This window comes from Marmota flaviventris, chromosome 5 (assembly GCF_047511675.1).
Source record: "Marmota flaviventris isolate mMarFla1 chromosome 5, mMarFla1.hap1, whole genome shotgun sequence".
Lineage (NCBI taxonomy): Eukaryota > Metazoa > Chordata > Mammalia > Rodentia > Sciuridae > Marmota > Marmota flaviventris.
Genome location: NC_092502.1, coordinates 62,850,687 through 62,870,671, shown reverse-complemented (window position 1 = coordinate 62,870,671; position 19,985 = coordinate 62,850,687). Strand labels below are relative to the sequence as shown.

The 19,985-nt window shown below is 39.1% G+C and overlaps 1 protein-coding gene across 1 annotated transcript in view; it reads right to left on the bottom strand.

The window, feature by feature from the left end:
• Window positions 1-7,449, bottom strand: part of Htr4 (5-hydroxytryptamine receptor 4) — a 96,285-nt gene extending 88,836 nt beyond the window's left edge. Inside the window, exons 1-3 of the mRNA XM_071612799.1 lie at window positions 7,319-7,449; window positions 2,737-2,862; window positions 1,378-1,578 (exon numbers count right to left, since the gene is read on the bottom strand). Coding sequence (XP_071468900.1) covers window positions 1,378-1,578; window positions 2,737-2,862; window positions 7,319-7,449 — 458 coding nt within the window. The remainder of the gene's footprint in view (window positions 1-1,377; window positions 1,579-2,736; window positions 2,863-7,318) is intronic.
• Window positions 7,450-19,985: the final 12,536 nt, after the last annotated feature.

The window sequence follows — 19,985 nt, the reverse complement described above, 5'->3', positions numbered from 1 at the left end:
AGACCAGATGAATCTGCTGTTCTCTGTACTGATTTCAGTCCCTATCAACACCCCCTCTCCCAGTATAATTCTCTGGGAAGGTTATAATTTTACTGTTTTAAGGTAAATATTTTAGGTATTCCACAATCCATAATTTTGGCCAACAGCTTTTCCTAGTCTTCAAATAAAGAAACAGTGATCTATCCCAAGATGGGGAATGCGTGGAATCTGCACCCCACACTTTCTTTTGGAAACTACATCCTTAGCTATGACTAGAAACATATGTTCCTGGAATCATCTGACCTTTAAATTGCATTCTGCCTTTATTATTCAATAAAAATAAGTAGGAATTGGAAAACAAAAAGTGCTGATACAAGTGATAAATATACAAAATCTCCAACAAATGAGGCAGAGATGCAACTCATTACACCTCCTGAAGTCAAATATGAAGAAAAAGAACAAAATTATGCAATAGAAATGAAATTCTAGACCTGGATACCCAAAACAGGTAATTATTGGAAATTTTATTATCATCTTTAGTTTTCTGGTAATGAAACTCCAAAATCACATGCACATGCATAGATATTACTACATAGATGTAGTTTAGGGAATGGTCAAGTTCAAATATAAGGCACTATCATTTGGAACTGGTTCAGCTGCCCATCAGGCAGATGTATTAATTATTTTTTTTCTTTTTTCATTTTATTTTGATTATGCATTACATAATACACTGCATGCTAATAATATACTGCATAACCTCCCAGCAGGGGTAGATGACTCTGAGTTATTTTTTTCATCTATCAGGAAAATGCTTCCTTGAATCAATGTCCTCCAAACCATTTGGCATGCAATAATAATTACTCCATCAAACGCCACTGATAGGGACAATGGGAAATCTTTTACAGTTGTGTGCAGTGGCCACTCTGGGGAGGATAAGCAAGCACATGTTCATGATGCTGAGTCCATGAAAAATGTCCAACCACATCTTGACATACATACCTAAGGCAAAACCCTACCCCTCACTCCTTAAAGGTGATCTTCATTAAGATGCCTTAATTCTTGTCAATTGGTTCCCTTAGAATTTTGTTCATGCCATAAGTACAGAATTTAGAGCTATAGGGTAAACATGACTGCTAGTATCTTTTGCTATCTAGATATCTGGTAAGTGCTCTGCAGCAGGTTCTAGGTCTTTCTAATATCTAGATCTGCGGAACCTTAGAAACTGCCTGTCTAAAATGGGGTCCTCTGTAAATTGAATGAATAATTGAATAACCAAATTTGCCTTTCTGAGATTCATTTCTTGCAATAAGTTAGAGAAGAAGAAAAGACATTGTCCAGTATACACAAGGTCACTTCCTCCATACCCAAGCTCCACGAGACACCCTGCTCTCCCCTTACCTATCCAGGGAAATGCAGCACAGGTGAAAGATTGATGCCGTTGTGAGCAGGACATCTAGGGATGTCCGCACAAGACAAAACATCTCTCCATAAATCCAGATGTCTTGAACCAGCTCAATGGCACCGAAGGGCATCACCAGCACCGAAACCAGAAGATCCGCAAAGGCAAGAGATACGATGAAATAATTGGTTTTTATTTTCCTGTGAGTGAAAAAGTATAAGGGAGACAAGAGAGAGAGAGAGAGAGAGAGAGAGAGAGAGAGAGAGAGAGAGGAGGGAGGAAAAGGAAAGAAGTCACACATTTAACATATTCTGAGATTCTGTGTGCTCATCTGCTCTTCTGTAATACGCTGAGAAGTTCCTGAGTGGTCCGGCCTCTCTGACTTCTTCAGACCCATCTCAGGTCAAAAGCCCTTTTTTTCCCCCTCTTCCTTCTGGTCACTCTTTGCATCCTCCCTTCCAAGGGTCTTTGCATGGGTTCCCTCTCTCCAATTACTGGCCCAGTTACATCTCATCCTCACTTTAGCCCCGAGCAGGGCATTCTTAGGGACCCTCGAAATGTGTTCCCCTTACAAACAGCAAATTCGACCATTTTCCACCCTGAGACTGACTCTTGTGTGCCTCACATTTGTACCACCAGTCAGGATTGTGTTTTTACACCTCATTCGCATCATTATTGATCAGTGCTGGCCTTGCTCGGAAAGGAACTGTGTCATGTGTCCCCTTTGGTGACTCAGTGGCTCTGACTTCAAATTGCACACAAGAACTACACAGTGCATTTCAATACATCTTGGTGCTCCTGGCTACATCCCAGTTCCATTAGTTCATAGACCTTGGTTGCTTATTATCTCCCTCCTCACAAAGATTTTCAGATAAAAACCCCAGTTCAATGTGGATCTTAATAATATATTTATAAGTATGTCCAAAATATTGCATGGGACATAATTACACCACATAGTAACATTTAAAAAAAAAGCGTTTTAGGTGATTCTAATTGTAGGCAGGGGTGGTAATAATGAAGTAAAAACATAAGAAGATCCATGTTTAAATCTAGAACCATCATTAGACAACTGCCTCTTCCCAGAACCACTGGTAAAGTCAGGGGCTTAGATTCAATGTGCTCTCCACAATTGTGTATACAGTGATCACAACTACTAAAAGCCATGACAGGGAAACAGATGGTACACCACAGTGCTTATACTGGAGATATTAGAGTTGTAGGATTGTGTGTCATCCCTCTTCCCTATTCACGTGAACTTTTTCCTTCATAATTACAATGAAAATGTTGAGACCCAGCTCTCCAGGGAGATTCCAGAACTCCACTCATGTTTCCCCAGGAGGTCCCCTGGAGTGGCTTACCGGAGCTGCCTGTCCCTGCACACAGCCACCATCACCAGCAGGTTGCCCAGGATGGCCATCAGGATGACTGCCGAGAGAAACGTGAGCAGCAAGACCTTCTCCAATGAACCAAAGCCCTCCTTGGAACTGGAAGACACAAAAACACAAAGAATTGCTGGGGACTGAGACATGGGAAAGAAAACTTGTCTTTTCCTCATTGACCTTCAGGAAGCAGCTGCAGCAGACATTTATCATGCACTGAATACATGCCAGGGTCTGAACCCATCAGTGGACAGGCCATCCTGGCTAACTTCTATATAATGAGGAGATGAGGCCAAAGAGGTGAACACACTAGCCAATGGTTGCACAGCTATTCTCCATCAGATAATAATTCATGGTTTCCCTTCAGAGACTACACCTCAGCAGGTATTCAGAAATGTATTTGGATGATTACTGTTTCACATGTCTAATCCAACTATATTATAAGCTGCACAAGTCAAGACCTCAGCTGTTGTATTCACTGCTGTATAGTTAATGTGTCATTCACTTTTGTCAGATGAAGGAAGGATGGCGCTGGATGAATGAATGACTGTACCTGGACCCAGGGTCTGCATGCATACAAGGGTCACTCTGTTTTCAGTACCCGAGTCCAGCCCACACAGAAGCCACTGTTCATAAGTGGGCTGCCCCAAGGAGAGGAGATCAGATTCTTTGAGGTGCAGAGGACAGACAGTAGCCAACCAATGAGCTGAGGGGCTTCTGCAGCTGCCCTCAACTCCACTTCTCTTGGTACCTAGCAGATGTCACTTTTTTACAGTTCAAATTTATTTTCTCATCAATTTCAGCATCTGATTTAATTTACAAATTCTTCCTTCCCGGTCTAAGTAAAAAACTTGCTTTATTAACTTGAAGTGAGTGACCTCTATTAACGAAAGTATAATATCTGCAGGTTATTCCAACGTTACAGGAAAAAGTTTTATTTTAATTGTGTTAATAAAATGTTTGTTTTAATGAAGCTTCAAAGGATCTTAAAACTCCTGAACCCAAACCCCACATTTGGGAAATGTGGGGGAAATTAGGGGATCTGAGCTGTCAGAACACATTAGAGGCTGGGAGAGGCTGCTCGTCCTGGGAGCCCACCACTGGGAACGCAAGGTCCAGACATGAAGGATTATCTGTTCTTACTGAACTCCTTTGGCTGATAAATCAAGGTAGGCACCGACCCTCAAGGGCAGCAGTCTGTCAAGTCTGGCCCTGGCTTTGGTCCAACTTCTTCCTTTAGGCAGGCACAGGAGACAAAGTGCCAAATGGGATGAGAAACCAGCCTTACTGTGGTTGGAGAATGAGAAAGTTCCTCCAATTTGCTAAGAAGGGTTTCTACAGATTGATTAATTTAAATATCTAGGGCTGGGATACAGATGAAAAGAAAAGGTATATTCACCTAAATCACCCTTCCACATTTAAGTGCCAACTATCAACAGTACAAATATTGGACAGGGAAGATTTAATAAAATGTGGAAAAAGACATAAAAAGGGTAATGTGGCCATGGAAAAACTTATTTGATTTTAGGCCATATCAAGTAAGGTGAAGTATCCAACAAAAGAGGTGATGGTGGTTCTTTTCCTTGTGCTGCTTACAGGCTCTGACTCACAGTCCCTCTAACCATTGCCCCCCACCATTAGGTCTCTGTATTTGATGTATTTCTTTTCTCAAGTGCTCCTTAATTGACTGACTACTCCTTGTCATTCAGATCTCATATCAAATTCAACTCACATTTAATGTGCTACTGCCAACAAACATTTTTCATTTCTTTATACCATTTGTTGTTATTGAAATGACTTTTTTTATTGATTATTTCTGTTTATCACCCCCACATATTGACTTTGGTTACTTTTATTTTTTGGTGCTGTGGATTGAACCCAGGGATCTTGTGTGTGCTAGGGAAGGGCTCTACTACTGAGGTACACCCCAACCCAGACTTTGGTTATCTTTTTCACTCTTCCAGTGCCTGGCACAATATCTAGTCTATGGTGTTAGTAGCACATAGGTATATGTAGTACACAATAAATACTCTATTATTTGCTGATTGAGTGAAAGACAGATTATGTTCGTAATGGTGAGGTTTGTTTTTTCAACACTTTTGAAAATTGCTTGAAAGTATATGGGAGATTTTATCTAGTAAAGAGAAGTCCCAGGGATAAGACAAAGCTGTTTTTTTAAACTACCTGAAGGACTGTCATTTGAAAAAAAAAATTAGGTTTACAGACTCACTCATTCAACATTATTTTTTGAGCACCTGCTCCATGGTGGGCATCATATGACCGAGGGAAACAGCAAGAAGCAACTCAGAAGGCAGATGATAAACAGATACACATGAAAATATGAGAAATACCAACTGGTACATGCAGTCTTAGGGAGAAAATCTGGAAGGGTGAGGAGGTCAGGACTGCCCGTGAAGGCTGGCTATTGCATAGGGGTTGTCAGAGAGGGATCAGTGGTAGATGTCACAGCTTATAATGCCTGGGTTGTGATTAGGAGGGATCAGTGAGTGGGCTTTAAGCAGAGGTTTCCAACCCTAGCTGCAGAGTCTCCAAGGAGATTTTTTAAATGCTGATTCTGGGGCCTCACTCACAAAGACACTGATTTAACTGGTGTGGCTTGCAGCCTGAATATTGGATTTTTTTTAAGCACTCAGTGATTCTGATGTGCAACCAAGGCTGAGTGCTCTCAGTAGATAGCGGACAGATTTAGTGGTGGATGAAAACAATCACCTAGCAACTAAAAATGATCTGCAATGGCTTCCTGGTGTTATATTAAGCTCCCCAGTACAGAAAGAACTGAAGAACACCTGGGCCCACTGAGATACAACTTCATGTGCAAGAGGACAACCATTAAATAAAAAAATAAATAGAAAGATACATAAATAAATAAAAATATAACAAAGTTGGCATGAATGTAGGAAAATTGGAACCCATGTACAATGCTGGTGGGAATGTAAAAGGGTACAGCCACTCTGGAAAGTGTTTTGTGGTTTCTCAAAAGGTAAAAAGTGTATCTCAAATACTTGAAAACAGAGATACAAATGGACACTTGCATACCAATGTTCACAGTGGGATCAGTCATAAGAGCTCAAAGGTGGAAATTACCCAATTGTCCATGAACAGATAAATAAACAGAATGTTGTATATACATACTATGGAATATTTTCTTGCCATAAAAAGGAATGAAGGTCTGACACATGTTGCAGGATAGTGTACCCTGAAAATGTTTTGCTAAATGAAATACACTAGGCACAAAAAGATAAATATATGATTCCAATTATATGGAAATCCAGAATAGGCAAATTCTTACAGGGAAAGAGGTAGAACCTCATAACCCAGAATTGAGGGGGAATGGAGAAGTATTATTTAATACGTATAGAGTTTCTGTTTGCGATGATGGAAGAATGCAGGAAATAGGCAGTTGTATCAACAGTTTCACACTTTTACAGATGTACTTAATATCACTGAAGTATATACTTAAAATGCTTGTTTTACATATTAATGGTCAATTTCATGTTATTTATATTTTATTATAATAAAAAAGAATACATGGATGATCAGATGCCCAGACACTATATGGGGCTCCTATATTAGGGGCAGGCTGGGCTGGGTTGTTTTAGGTCCCTTTCTTGTCTACAACCAATGATTTAAATACATACCCTAGTGGGAGGAAAGATTCAGACTGTTTGGGATGAACACATCGGGCTCCAGAGAATATATATTTCAAATCAAGCAGATGTCAGGATCAGAGGGCACCAAATTCAAGATATAGTTCATTTGTGACAGGCCAATTAAGAGCCAGAAATAGCTAAACTGTAACCTGTGAGTGACAAGCAAAATTCAACCATAGAAAGAGATCTTTTAATTAGGAAGAATTGTCCATTGAACTAAATGTAAATCCAATAACAATAATTAAAATAAATTAGGAATCACTTTTGTAAATTCACCTTTGCCTCCTGGGTTGCCTCTGACGCCCTCAGAATACTGTCAACTACTCACTTCCAGCTGATTCTCATCTGGCCAAAGAGTTGTCCCCTACACTGAATTGATTCCTTGACAGCTAATCTTATGAAAACTTTTACTTTCTCTTCTTTGTTTTAGCTTTTTCAGTGATCTTTCAATCCATTAATAAAGAAATTCCACAATTTGTTGTCTATGCTTACCATTTCCTCTGTTTTTAATGAAAGAAAACATAAAGACATTAATTCTGGGCAAGATTCCACATAGGTCAGTGTATGTGAGACTAGATTGTAAATGACAGAGTACAATACGAAGAACTAATTGTCATCAATACCAGAAGCCTATACAGGCCGCATAGCAGAGGAAGTTATAGGTTATGCTGTGTTATACACACACACACACACACACACACACACACACACTCTCTCTCTCTCTCTCTTTTCACAGGCGGGAAGATACTTTTTGATTGGTTTTGCCCTGGATTTGTTAACAAGAACCTGTGTGACTTCCAAATACTTCTCTGAGCCTCTTTCTTCATGGACTAATTGAGAAAGTTAGATTGAATCTTTCATTCATCAAATATGTATTGAGCGCCAGCCACCTGCCAAGTAGTGTGCTGGAAATGGACAGAGTCCCTGCCTCACGGAGCTCGTCGTACTGTGGGTTGACACAGACAATGTACAGGGCAGTTAAGGCAGTCAGTGCAGCCTGATCAGTGCTTCCAACTTTCATGTTTATATAAACCTACCAGGGATCTTATCAAAATGGAGATTCTGGCTTTGTAGGTCTGGGGTGAGGTCTGGGATTCTGTATTTCTGTCCAGCTGGAGGTAGTCATGCTGGTGCTGCTGGTTCCTGCATCACACTTGGAGTAGCAAGATTATAACAGGCCTAAACATGGCAGTGTGACAGAGATGAGTAGGATAGAGGGCAATGACTGGTAGCCAGAGAACACTGGAGATGATGTTTGGCTGAACTTTGATCTTTGCAGAGGATTCAGAAGTGAGAAATCAGAGGATTCGGGAGGAAGAGAGAAGAGCAGATGCAAAGGCCCTGAGACAGGCAAGACCTTGTGTTCACTATCACAGGGGAACAGCAGGGGCTGAACTATTGAGATAAGCTCAGAAAAGGAGTCAGGAGCTACATATACTCTGAGAGTTTGTTCTGTTCTGGTGAGCAGTGGACGTTCTATTGGAAGGTAAATGAGAAGACTAGAAGTGTTGTAAGCAGAGCAATGAGCAGGGTAGGGAGTGAACATGTGAGAGCAGAGAAGTAAAACTGCCAGGGGTCCTTGTGAGAGTCCAAAAGGAAGTGGCCTACATCAGGGTGGCCGAAGTGGAGAGAAATGGGTGGGATAAAGGTATATCTGAGGGATAAAGAATAGATAAAACTAATAGATTGCATGGGTAAGTGCAGAAAAGTAAAAATGCAAAACATTTCTAATTTGCATACCTAGATAAATGTTGGTACAGTTTAATGAGAAGGGAAAATGTAAAGTGTGAAATAACTAAGATATTCAAGTGGGGGCGTGAAATAGGAGACTGGATATGTATCTGGAATTCAGAGGGAATGACTAGGCAGGGAGTGCACACAGGATGGCCAGCATTTCTCTGGGACTGAGCATTCTGAAGAGGGATGTATCACCCAAGAAGTAGGTCAGGGTCTTTAAGAACTCCAGTACCATGTAATGCTATAGAAAAGGAGGAGCTGGCAGAGGACACTGAACATGTCCAAAATGTCCAAGGAATGCCAAAAGAATGTGTGGTATTGCAAGACCAAGAAAAGAAAGTTTGAAGTGACGAGAAAAAAAAAGAACAAGTGTTCTTGATAGTTCTCCAGAACTACTGGAGGACCACTTCTGGTCATAAAGGAAGCAAAGTAGACAGGGCACCAGAGCAATTATTTTGCATTTCACATATTTAGCTTTGCAATAAAATAGTGTTAGCTAGAGAGTCCAGCTTCAGCCCAGGAACATGACATTCACATGGTACATGGAAGGATCTGGAAACTAGTGTTAAGTGAAATAAGCCAATACCATAAAACCAAAGGTCAAATGTTTTCTCTGATATGTGGATGCTAACATACAATAAGGGGTGGGGACAGAAATTTAGTGGAGTAGACAAAGGGGAATGAAGGGAAGGGAGGGAGGACGGTAACAGGAAGGACTGAAGTGAATCGGACATAACTTTCGCATGTTCATATGTGAATACACCACAGAGAATCTCACCATCACATACATCCACAAGACTGGGATCTTAATTAGAATAAGATATATTCCATGTTTGTATAAATAGATCAAAATAGATTCTATTGTCATGTGTAACTAAAAGGAGCAAATAAAAAATAATCTAAATAAAAATTATTCTTGATCACTCTCACACACACACACACACACACACACACACACACAAAGAAGCGCCTCCTCTCCCATCTGTTGAGTGCCTTCTGTACAGGAAACATCCTTGAAAATACACACAGCATGTCCCAAAAGATCCCAAGCAGCACAAATGCTCCTGAAGAAAGTTCTTCCTCCATCCCTCCTGACCAGCCTGCTTTCTCTTACCAATAAACAGCCAGAACAAAGATTGCAGACATTCTGACTTAAGAGAGATAATATGTCTAAAATTACTTTTGTTCTAGTGGGAAATTTATTAATCTTAAATGTAAGGTCGTGGGTTTTTCTACAGTGATGAGATTGGTATTGACCAAGATGGTCCCAACATTCCATTCAGCTGGATTAAACTTTAGACAGGCTTCTTCCTGACTCTGGAGACCCTGAGATCCCTTTCTTTGAGCACTTTAGACAACTGTAATTGGAATTCTTTCTTTGACCTTTCGAGATGAACAGCTTTTTAAAAGTCTCTTGACAGTTTTACAAGCAATTTTTTATTTGATAGTACTCACCATTTTTACAACTAATTATGTCATGCATGTTCTTTCTTCATTACTTGCCATGAACATAATCCATGACTATTGGAGTGCTTGCAGGAGAGTTCAACTCATGATATTTGCATTAGCAATATCTTACAAAAAATATTATTAGCAGTAGTAGTAATGCTTTTTGGTGTTGCTGTGGATTGAATCCAGGGCATCACAAACACTAGGCAAGTGCTCTACCACTGAGCTACATCCCCAGTGCTTATGTTTATCTGAATTAATTTTTAAAATATATTTTTATAAATAGCCCAATGAATAAATGGACTAATGAACCAAACAGACACTTCTCAAAATAGAAATTAAAAATGGCCAATAAATATGTGAAAAAGAGTTCAACATATTTAGCTATCAAGGAAATGCAAATCAAAACTCTACTGAGATTTCATCTTACTTCAGTTAGAATTAAAAACACCAATAATAATGCTCAAGAAGATGTGGAGAAAAAGAAACATGCAGTGTTGATGGGATTGTAAATTAGCACAACTACTGTAAAGATATGTATGGAACTTCCTCAAAAAAGTAGAAATGCAACCACCTTATGACCCAGCTATTCCATTTCTCAGTGTTTATCCAAAAGATTTAAAGTCAGAATACTATAGTGATACACCCATACCCATGTTTACACAAGCACAATTCACAATAAACAAGTTATGGAACAATAGATAAATGGATAAAGAAAATGTGGTATATATAAGCCATGGAGTTTTGCTCAGCCATAAAGAAGAAAATAATGTCATTTGCAGGAAAATGGATGGAAATGGAAAGCATCGTGCTAACTGAAATAAGCCAGATTCAGAAAGTCAAAGGTCATAGGTTTTCTCTCATATGTGGAAGATACAGAGGAAAAAGGAATAAAAAAAAGGAATCTAAAGAAAATACAAAAAAGAATAGTTGAAAAGAGGTAGGGAAGAAGAGAGGAAAAGGGGGATGCTACTGGCAAATGAAATGGACCAAATTATGCTATGTGCATGTATAAATTTATGACAATGAATCTCATCATATGTATAATGATAATGCACCAATAAAAATAAAAAGACATTTTTCATTAAAGTAGAAATAGTACAGACAATGAATGTGCTAATTATTTCCCCCCTATAACCAACTCAAGCAGCAATGTAACTGTAGCCTCTTAAAGTCATTTTCTTCATATATATATGCACTCTGTCCTCCATCCCAGGTTTCTTGAAAGACTGGAACATACAAATGGACAACTGCCAGACCATAGATAACAAACACACTCTGACAATCTCTGCTGCAAATGGTCCAGAATGGTTATGACTTGATCTATGACTACAGGCTTCCCTATTTTTCTACTCCCACTTATGTTCAAATCAAGAACCACCAGAAAGAGACAAGTAGGCTCCAAAACCAACTACACAAGATGCCCATTTCTTGTTACTGTACCACTCTCACCCACCAGCAACCTCCAATCAGGGAGCACCCGAAGGCTTTTTTCACTAAACTGCTTTTCTGCTTCCTTACTCATCTTTCAGGCTTTGGCAAGAGTTGGTAGCTGACCCTCTTGCTGTAGCATACTCTGAATAAAACCTTCTGTTTGTTTTCATTTGTGTTGTCTTCATTTATTGCTGCATTCAAGATACATTCTAGATGTTATACTTAAACTAGTCATACATTTTAAAATTAAATATAAGACTTTCTGGAGAATAGAATTCTTCTTATCATTCATTTTACATTACTTTGAGTTCTTCCTGGAAATTTCAAGTTCTCCTAGTTATTTTTTAACAATATGCTCCCCTCCCCATTTTTTTTAGAGAGAGAGGAGAGAGGGAGAGAGGGAGAGAGAGAGAGAGAGAGAGAATATTTTTAATATTTATTTTTTTCAGTTTTCGGTGGACACAACATCTTTATTTTATTTTATGTGGTGCTGAGGATCGAACCCAGCGCCCCGCGCATGCCAGGCGAGCGCGTTACCACTTGAGCCATATCCCCAGCCCCCATTTTTTTTTTTACAGAAGGACTGAATAAGACCACTTGTAAAGAATTGTTCCATAATAAGTAGCATCATAGCAATATTATTTCAGACTGGCCAACAGCATTAGAAATCATCTGGAGGGCTTAGTGAAAGCAGGGATTGCTGGAACCACCCAGTTTCTAATGCAGTACATCAGGGACAGAGCCACAATTTTTACATTTCTAACAAATTGCCATGTGATGTTGATACTACCAGTCTAGGGTCCCAACTTAGAGAGCCATTGACCTAGAACTTTGTAAAAGATGCCCTTAATCTTAATTTTCATTCCCACATTGTAAAATATGTCCTTTTGTTACTAGGTTCAGAGCCCCTGCTTGGAATTGGGTAGATTTTGACACTGATTTATTATTGATCACCTATCATATGACAAGTAATACACTAAGGAGACTTTTTTAATGTTGGCTCATTTCATCTTCACAATTATAATGTGATCTGACATCTTGATGCTCCTTTTTCAGAAGAGTCTGGCATGCATCATGGTTTAGAGACAATATCATACAACTATCAAGTAATGGACCTCAGGTTTAAACCCTTACATTTTGATTGCAAGTCCAGTGCTATTTCCATTAAGTCTCAAGCATGCTAATTTGTAACTGAATAAATTTAGCATAAAAAGACATGCTACAAAGTTTGACTTTTTGTCTAGAAAATTAAGATACCAAATGTTGATAATGATACCTTCATATGCCTTGTAAAAAAAAAAAAAAAACATGCTGTCTATGGAAAATAGGAGAACAATAAGAAATAAATCCCCTGTGATGGAAATCATGCATAATGAAATTTCAATGTAATTTTAAAAGGACTCTTTCCTTGTTTTTGAAGACCTTAAAGATAAAGAGGAAAAGAAGAGGGGTGGTTGGTGCACAGCTGGTGAAGTTAGGCAATTTTGAACTGTGAACATCTGGAATAAAATTCTTATGGCAAGCTCTTAATAGAGTTTTGGAGGACCCAAAGATCACACATGCTGCAATCAGAAAAACTTCAAAGTCTGTATAGTGCGTAATGGAGTTAAAAGCTACCCAAAATACAAAGGATAGCAAGATCAAAGACACTGTTCTCTAAGGCCACAACCAAATGTAAACCCAAGTCATAACAGATGCCACAAGGTGACATCTATATTTGTGAAAGTCCACACTGCTGCACAGTGTGTTAACTACCAGGGATTTCCTTCTTGGAAACAAAATGCTGAATGATAGTGCCCGTGCATTAAAGGGGTAGCTCTCACTTTGAGACAAGTCATTCTTTCAAGATTGTAACTGAGCAAACAGTTCCAGAGATAATTTCTTTTTCTTTACATTTCGATTCTATATAGGGTTTCTGGTTTGTTTTGCAAATGTCTCTTTACCCACAATTGTTCAGGAACATGCCCCAAAAGCACAGAAATGTCCTCTTTTGTAGTAAAACACATAGCATGTTTTCAGTTTTTGACTGATTATTTCCTTGAAATTACTTCTGTGATGGTGAGAAATCCAGCACAGGAAAAAAGCTTGGACCACAGGCAGCGTTTCCACTGTGGTTGATCATTTACCCCAAGGGTAAGCACTCAAGGAAAGCAGAATTCCCCTCCCTAACAATGACCTGCACCCTAAGTTTTTGCTGCAGCTGGTCTGTCTCAGGTTTCAATTGCCAAAGCATTCAAGACTGCATATTTAGCCAGGATCCTGGCTTGCAAACTGTTGCAAAGTATTATGGTTTCCCTTCCCTCCCTTGCCTCTGATTACATAAAAATCTAATGTCCCAAAGAAGGAAGAAACTGCTTAATGTTATTCTATGTAGTGTAGCCAAACAATGGCCAGAGAGGCTTTACCTTCACCTCTATTGTCTGTGTATCTGTTTTTTTGTTTGTTTGTTTTATTTTGTTTTGTTTTTGTACCAGGGATTGAACCCAGAGGCACTTAACTCTTGAGCCACATCCCCCACATCCCCAGTCCTTTTTATGTTTTATTTAGAGACAGGGTCTCGCTAAGTTGCCGAGGCTGGCTTTGAACTCATGATCCTCCTGCCTCAGTCTTTGGAGTCTCTGGAATTATAGGCATGAACCACTGCACCTGAATGTCTGGGGGTTTTTTTTGTTTTGTTTTGTTTTATAGCTATGTTCACACTACCCAGGCAAAACTGAGTAATTAAGACAGAAACTGTGTGGTCAGCTAAGCTGAAACTATTCTCTGGAGCTTTATGGAAAAAGTTCCGTGACTCTGCTCTTTTGGATCCAGTGGTATTTGGTCTAAAGAATATAGAATAGGGCCACTAAGTTTCTAGACTAGTTTCATAGGTAATAACAAAAAACCCTCCAAAAGGAGCCAATTTATCTGGGATTCACTCTATCTTCTCTCACTAAGTGGAAAGCAACACCATTTCAGCTGACCATGCCAGAAAAGAAGCATCTTAAACAAATTTTTCCTTCTCCTTCACCAAGGTCATTAACTACTTTGAGTATCCTTTAGATCTCCTTACTTCTCTTCAAACTGCTGTCTCTAACCTAACAGAGGTCTTTCTTCTGTCTTTGCCTCGCTAGACTACCCCAACCACCCAACCACTGATATCCCACTACTCACTCTGTCTTTAGCCATTAGTTTATTACATGGCAGAAATTTAAATTTAAATTGGCTTCCTATCCTGTCTCAACAAGTTGCAGATCTGTTTTTTCCAATCGCTCAGGCTAAAATCTGGAGATCTGTCTGTCTTCCTTCCTTTTTTTTTTTTTGCAGTGCTGGGGGCTGAACTGGGGGCCTGGCAATGCTAGACAAGGACTCTACCAAGGAGCTATAGTCCCAACCCTGGGGTCAATATTGACAAGCCTCTTTTCTAATACTGCATATATTTTAGCAAATAATTCAGATCTATCATCAAAATATATCCAGATTCTGACCCTTTACCAGCTGCTCTGCTGTGGTCTCTCTAGTTTCAAGTGCATCATGTTCCTTCCCCTGGGTGACTGCAAAGGGTGTTGCTGATCCTATTGTTTCCCACACCCAGTCCACTCCTCACCCACTAGACACAATGAGCTTTTTCCTAGACTATTTTCTATTCATCTCCTGGGTACTGCCCTTGTGTGGCTTGTCATCCCACTGAGCGCAGAACCCTTGCCACAGCCTAAATGATCTTACAAAACTGGCTCTTGGTTGCTTCTTTGACTTCTGCTCTTACCATTCTCTTCCATTCCCATGCTGCTCCATCTGTGAAGGCTCCCGGCTTCCTTGTTGTTCCCAGAATGAGCCAGACATGCTCTCACTTGAGGTCTCTCACCTGATGCTGCCCTCACCTGAGTCCCTCCATCCTCCTGGCTCTCTGTCCGGAGGAATCCACACGGTTCACCGGCTCACTTCATTCAGGTCTCTGTTCAGATTCACCCATGCAGAAAGACATTCCTGGCCACACACATTTAAAATAGACCCTCCCCTTCCCTCATTCCTTTGTCTTGTATTATTGATCTCACAGCTGTTACCTGGCGTGTGCCACTCCACACACAGCCTAGAATGACTTCAGTGTCAGATCACTGAAAGCAGGAACTTGGTCTGTCACGTTTAATGATGTATAAAAGAGTGGCCAGCACATGCCAGCACTGAAAAGGTATCTGTAGAATAGATGAATGAATGGATAAATGAGCAAATGAGCTACCTTTTCATTGGTGGTTCAGCCTGTTCCCAACCATTCTCAGCACGGATGTCAAAATGTGGATTTTTCTTTTTTCAGGAAAAAAATTTGCTAATCTCTCCCCCTGGTCCAAAAATCCCGTAATGTCTCTCCATTACAATTTCAGTAAAATAACAAATCTTCAGGTAGATGTCATGCCTGTGTTGATCTCTTCCTATTCTTCCTCTTCTTTACCTGGTAAGCCCTTTCATGTCCTTTGGTACTTGGTTGAAATATCTTATTCTATGAGAGGCCATCCTCCACCCCAGTATGTCTCTAAAAACTTCTATGCCACCCTATAATTACATATCATACCTTATTACGGTATTTTTAATTATTCATTTAAAGATGCTCCCCCCGCACACACTGTCTTACTCATTTGGTATTGGCACAGCCTAGCACAGCAAACATATTTAACAAATAAAAACACAAACAAGGTAGCCCTCACCCAAAAGAAGCTTAAATTCTAATAATCAACATAGGTGTTTTTCTCCCTTTTTCTACAACTCAATAGTCCTATTTAATCCTGTGTCTAAACCACTCCCTGAGTCAGGTGTATCATGCCCACCAAACACCCATTTGGGTTACAGCTTATTGGCTTCATATACCAACATCTAAAGAGTTCATAAGTTTCTCCAGAGCATATCAGAGGCCTGTCACAGGTCATACACTAAAGGCTAACAGTTCTTCCTAGACTATTTTCTAGTCATCTCTTGGGCACTGAAGTTGTTGTGAGAATTAAGGAAATACACATAAAACATTTAGAATATTGTCTGACATGTAGTAAATACTCTATAGATATTATCTATTCTTTTTCATTTTTTCTTTTCATTTCACATATATACTAGCTAGAGCTGGTCCTTCTAGTTCACAGTACAGGAAAATACTCAGCCTGATCGATGACTGATCATTATAACAGAATGTTGTAAGTTGGCAGGGGCCTGTTGAAATGACAAGTATAAATTACATCCAGAGAATGGAGATGGTGAATAAGGATGTATTGAAGATTTTCCAGACAGAACTTGTAGAAAAGCAAATGTGGCAGAGCAGATAAGAAAAAAAAAATGTACCGAAAGTTCATAGAAAGAAGGTGAAGTTAAGGGAGATGGTCATCATTATACAAAATACATGTATGAAGATATGAAAAAAAGAAAGAAGGTGAAGTTGAAAATTCATACAAATGAAAGGTGTAGGAATCTGGAGCATGTGGAGCTACTGTAAGCATAAAAGAAGTAGGGAGTATCCAATATCTTGATGGAATAGCAGAATTTTTTAAACCTCTGCTTTGTAGCTCACCATCAATGAGCTTGCACCCCCCTCCCTGTGCCATTACTCACACAATGCAGGAGAGAAGGTTGTGGAGGACAGGGGATGGAGGACGGCAGGTAGAGAATAATGGTAGATTACCCAAGGTTAGACATGGATGTTCAGTACCTGGGTTAAACCTACTCATTTCTTCTCCTCCTGCACATGCTATTAGGCCTCTCTAAAGCCAAAGAGAGTCCTCCACAGTAGGTGCATCTAAAATGCCTGCTATGGGGCTGTGGGTAGAGCTCAGCATTAGAGCGCTTTCCTGGCACTTGTGGGTCCCTGGGTTCGATCCTCAGCACCGCATAAAAATAAAGGTATTGTGTCCATCTACAACTAAAATTTTTTTTTAAATATAATGCCTTTTGTGACCTTCCAGCCTGACAAACCTGTGAACTGTATTACCTACAGCATGTCCCCAGGATGGTTGTAACAAAAGTTGAAAGAGCCTTAAGAGCATTCATGCTCCAAACCTCCACCTCTAGCATGCATTCTTAAAAAAAAAAAAAAAGAAAAAAAAACAAATCATTAGAGCAGTACATAAAGATTTATTTTCATTATTATTCCCAACAATGTTGTTCATTTTTGGGAAAAGTGGAAACAATCTATATGTCTCAATTTGGGTATCATTTACATAGACAATTTAAACAGCCATTGAAATCCAGGTTTGAAAAGAATATTTAATGACTAGGGAAATTTTTTCATAAATACTCTACAATGCTAAAAATAGGTGTAAAACATTTAAAAAGCTCTATTTTCTGTAGGAAAAAATGTATATTTTTAATGAATCCAGAAAGAAAAAAAAAACTACTGAGAGATTAAGATTGTGAACTTTTTCTTAAAACCACAAAATGTTTAGAAGGAATGAGAGGTTATCCTCCTTCTCTTTCCCAAGAACATCACTAAGATTTGTGTTTGGGTTCTCAGCAACTTTAGCTGGGTTTTTCAAGATGCAGGGCTGAAAATAAAATTTCCTGGCAGGAGCAAAATCACCTGATCTAGACTCAGAAGTAGCCAGCTGGGGAAGGACGAGGTTCAAGAGCTATGACTTGCAGAAGGCAGGGTTTCAGATTTCAAAAAGAGAAGGAACCTCACTCTCTCCCTCAGTGCCCAGAGGCAGACCACTCAGATGAAAGGCCCCAGTATTCAGCTTGACATGGAAGCAGCAGAGTCTACCACCGTGAGGGGACCAGGTTGGTGGCCAGTGCAGACTGAAAAGCTAACGCTCCAGCTTGACCCCAAAAGAAGAAGAGGTCCACAAAGTGACTAAGATTAAATTTCCACTTCAGACCTTCCTCGAAAGGTACATAGAAAAGTTAATTAGAGGTTGAAAGAAATGTTTGATTCCTTACACCTGATTATCATGGAGCAAAATTTAAATGCATGCTTGGTACATATATGAGATATACATAGGCACATACCTATTCACATATGTATGTATGTATGTACATACACAGGTAAATGATACTAACACACGCAACAACACATTTACATTAAACCCATATATTATAATTACATGCATTCAACATAGATATGTCTAGGTGATGTTTTTAGAAGAAATTGAATTTCTTCTTTATACCTTTCCACAATTTTTCAAATGAAACGTATATTCCTAATGCACAAGTTATTTTTGCAAAATGCATTGTCTATATATCTAGCTTTGTTCATAAAATTGTTCTAGATAAGTACATTGAATCTGCAAGTACTGTGTCTCCAACCAGTTATTATCTTACTAATTGGTGCTCCTGATGCAAAAAAAAAAAAAAAAGAATTCTATTGTAAATGTAGCTTTAAGCTGTCAAGCTTAAAGGAACAGATTCTCAGTTTTTGTCCATCTACCTGAAGTTGCCATAAAGAAGTAATAATTTTAATATATCTTGCAAATTCTTTTCCCTTCTAGGGATACTTTAGAGTTTACAATTTCATCCTAAGTCTTGCCACTTTTTATCATTTGCACAATTAATACTAGTCCAAGCCACCATCACCTCAAACCTATTTAGTACAAGTTTATTTCTTACAGTAAGTTTTTGTCTTTCGACTCCCAGCCCTTATGGTCTATTTTCCACACAAAAGAGTTATGTCTCCAACACCTGAGTCAGAAAATGTGTGTTCCCTTCTCAGAATTCTTCAATGGCTTTCTAGCTCAACCCAAATTCCTACCATGGTCTTCAAGAGTACATGGAATTTGGCACCTTTTGAGCTATCCTTTCTCCCAACTGCTCCATCCACAAAAGCCTCCTCACTATTTCTCCAATATATCAAGTGCACTCTGACCTTTGCATGTGAAGCATTTCCTTCCCAAAATACTCACCTTCTAAATGTCCACTGGGTTCCCTCCTTGCCTTCAGTTAGGTCTATGTTAATAGTGACCTCATCAAAGAGGACTCTCCTGACCACCATGACTAATGCAGGCTACTTTGTCACTCTTAGATTCTCCACGCTGCTCTAGTTTCTTCATGGCCTTTAGCTAACATATTGTATATTTTAGTGTTCATAATCAATGCAGAGGCTTTGTGAGTTTTCTTGGCACATACTAGGCATCCAACAAATATTTGAATAAATTATGTAATGAAGGATACTGTTATGGACTGTCTTGGAAATATGGTTACATCACTTGCTACAGTAATGTGTACTTATCCATTTTTGATCAAAGTGCTGCTTTCAGATACTTCAATCATCTACTTGCAAATCAAATGGGCTATTTTTTGCACAAGACTTGAGAGTATTACATCCAACAGAGGCCATAGAAGTCTGTCCTCATCAATTCCATTGTCTTTTTGAAAACTCAATTCAAGCATTATCTTCCCACCCACAAAGTTTCGGGCTCTTAACCACCCTCAGCCTCACTATTTATTCCATAACATTGTGTTCCATAAACATTTTAGGACTCATTTTCCACCAATTATTTCTAGTTCATATTCTCTTATCTTTTTAGAGAATGTTTAAGTATAGATGAGGTTCTGGTCCATTAGTTAACATACAAATCAATATTTGATGCATATTTATGACGCTTGGACTATAGTGAAGAATGAGACAGACGTAGCCCCTGTTGTCATAGGGCATGTCATATATGTTTTATATATATATATATATATATATATATCTTTTTTTTCTTTTCTCTTCATTTTTATTATTTTTATTAAAAATCATCTGTGAGCTTACCAAAGATGCATGCATTTGCAAGTTGTTGGGGTAACATAAAACAATAAGATTTAATTTTCGCTCATCAGTTTGGAAAAATACTACACAGGTAATCTTTTGTTTTGCTGCGGATATGTGGAAAGGGCACTCTCAGGACTTGCTGTGGAAGGATTCTTTGGCAAGGTTTTTTGGATGCTAATTTGGCAGGATCTTAGCAATTTTTGAATGTACATTTTCATCTATTTTGTAGAAACGCT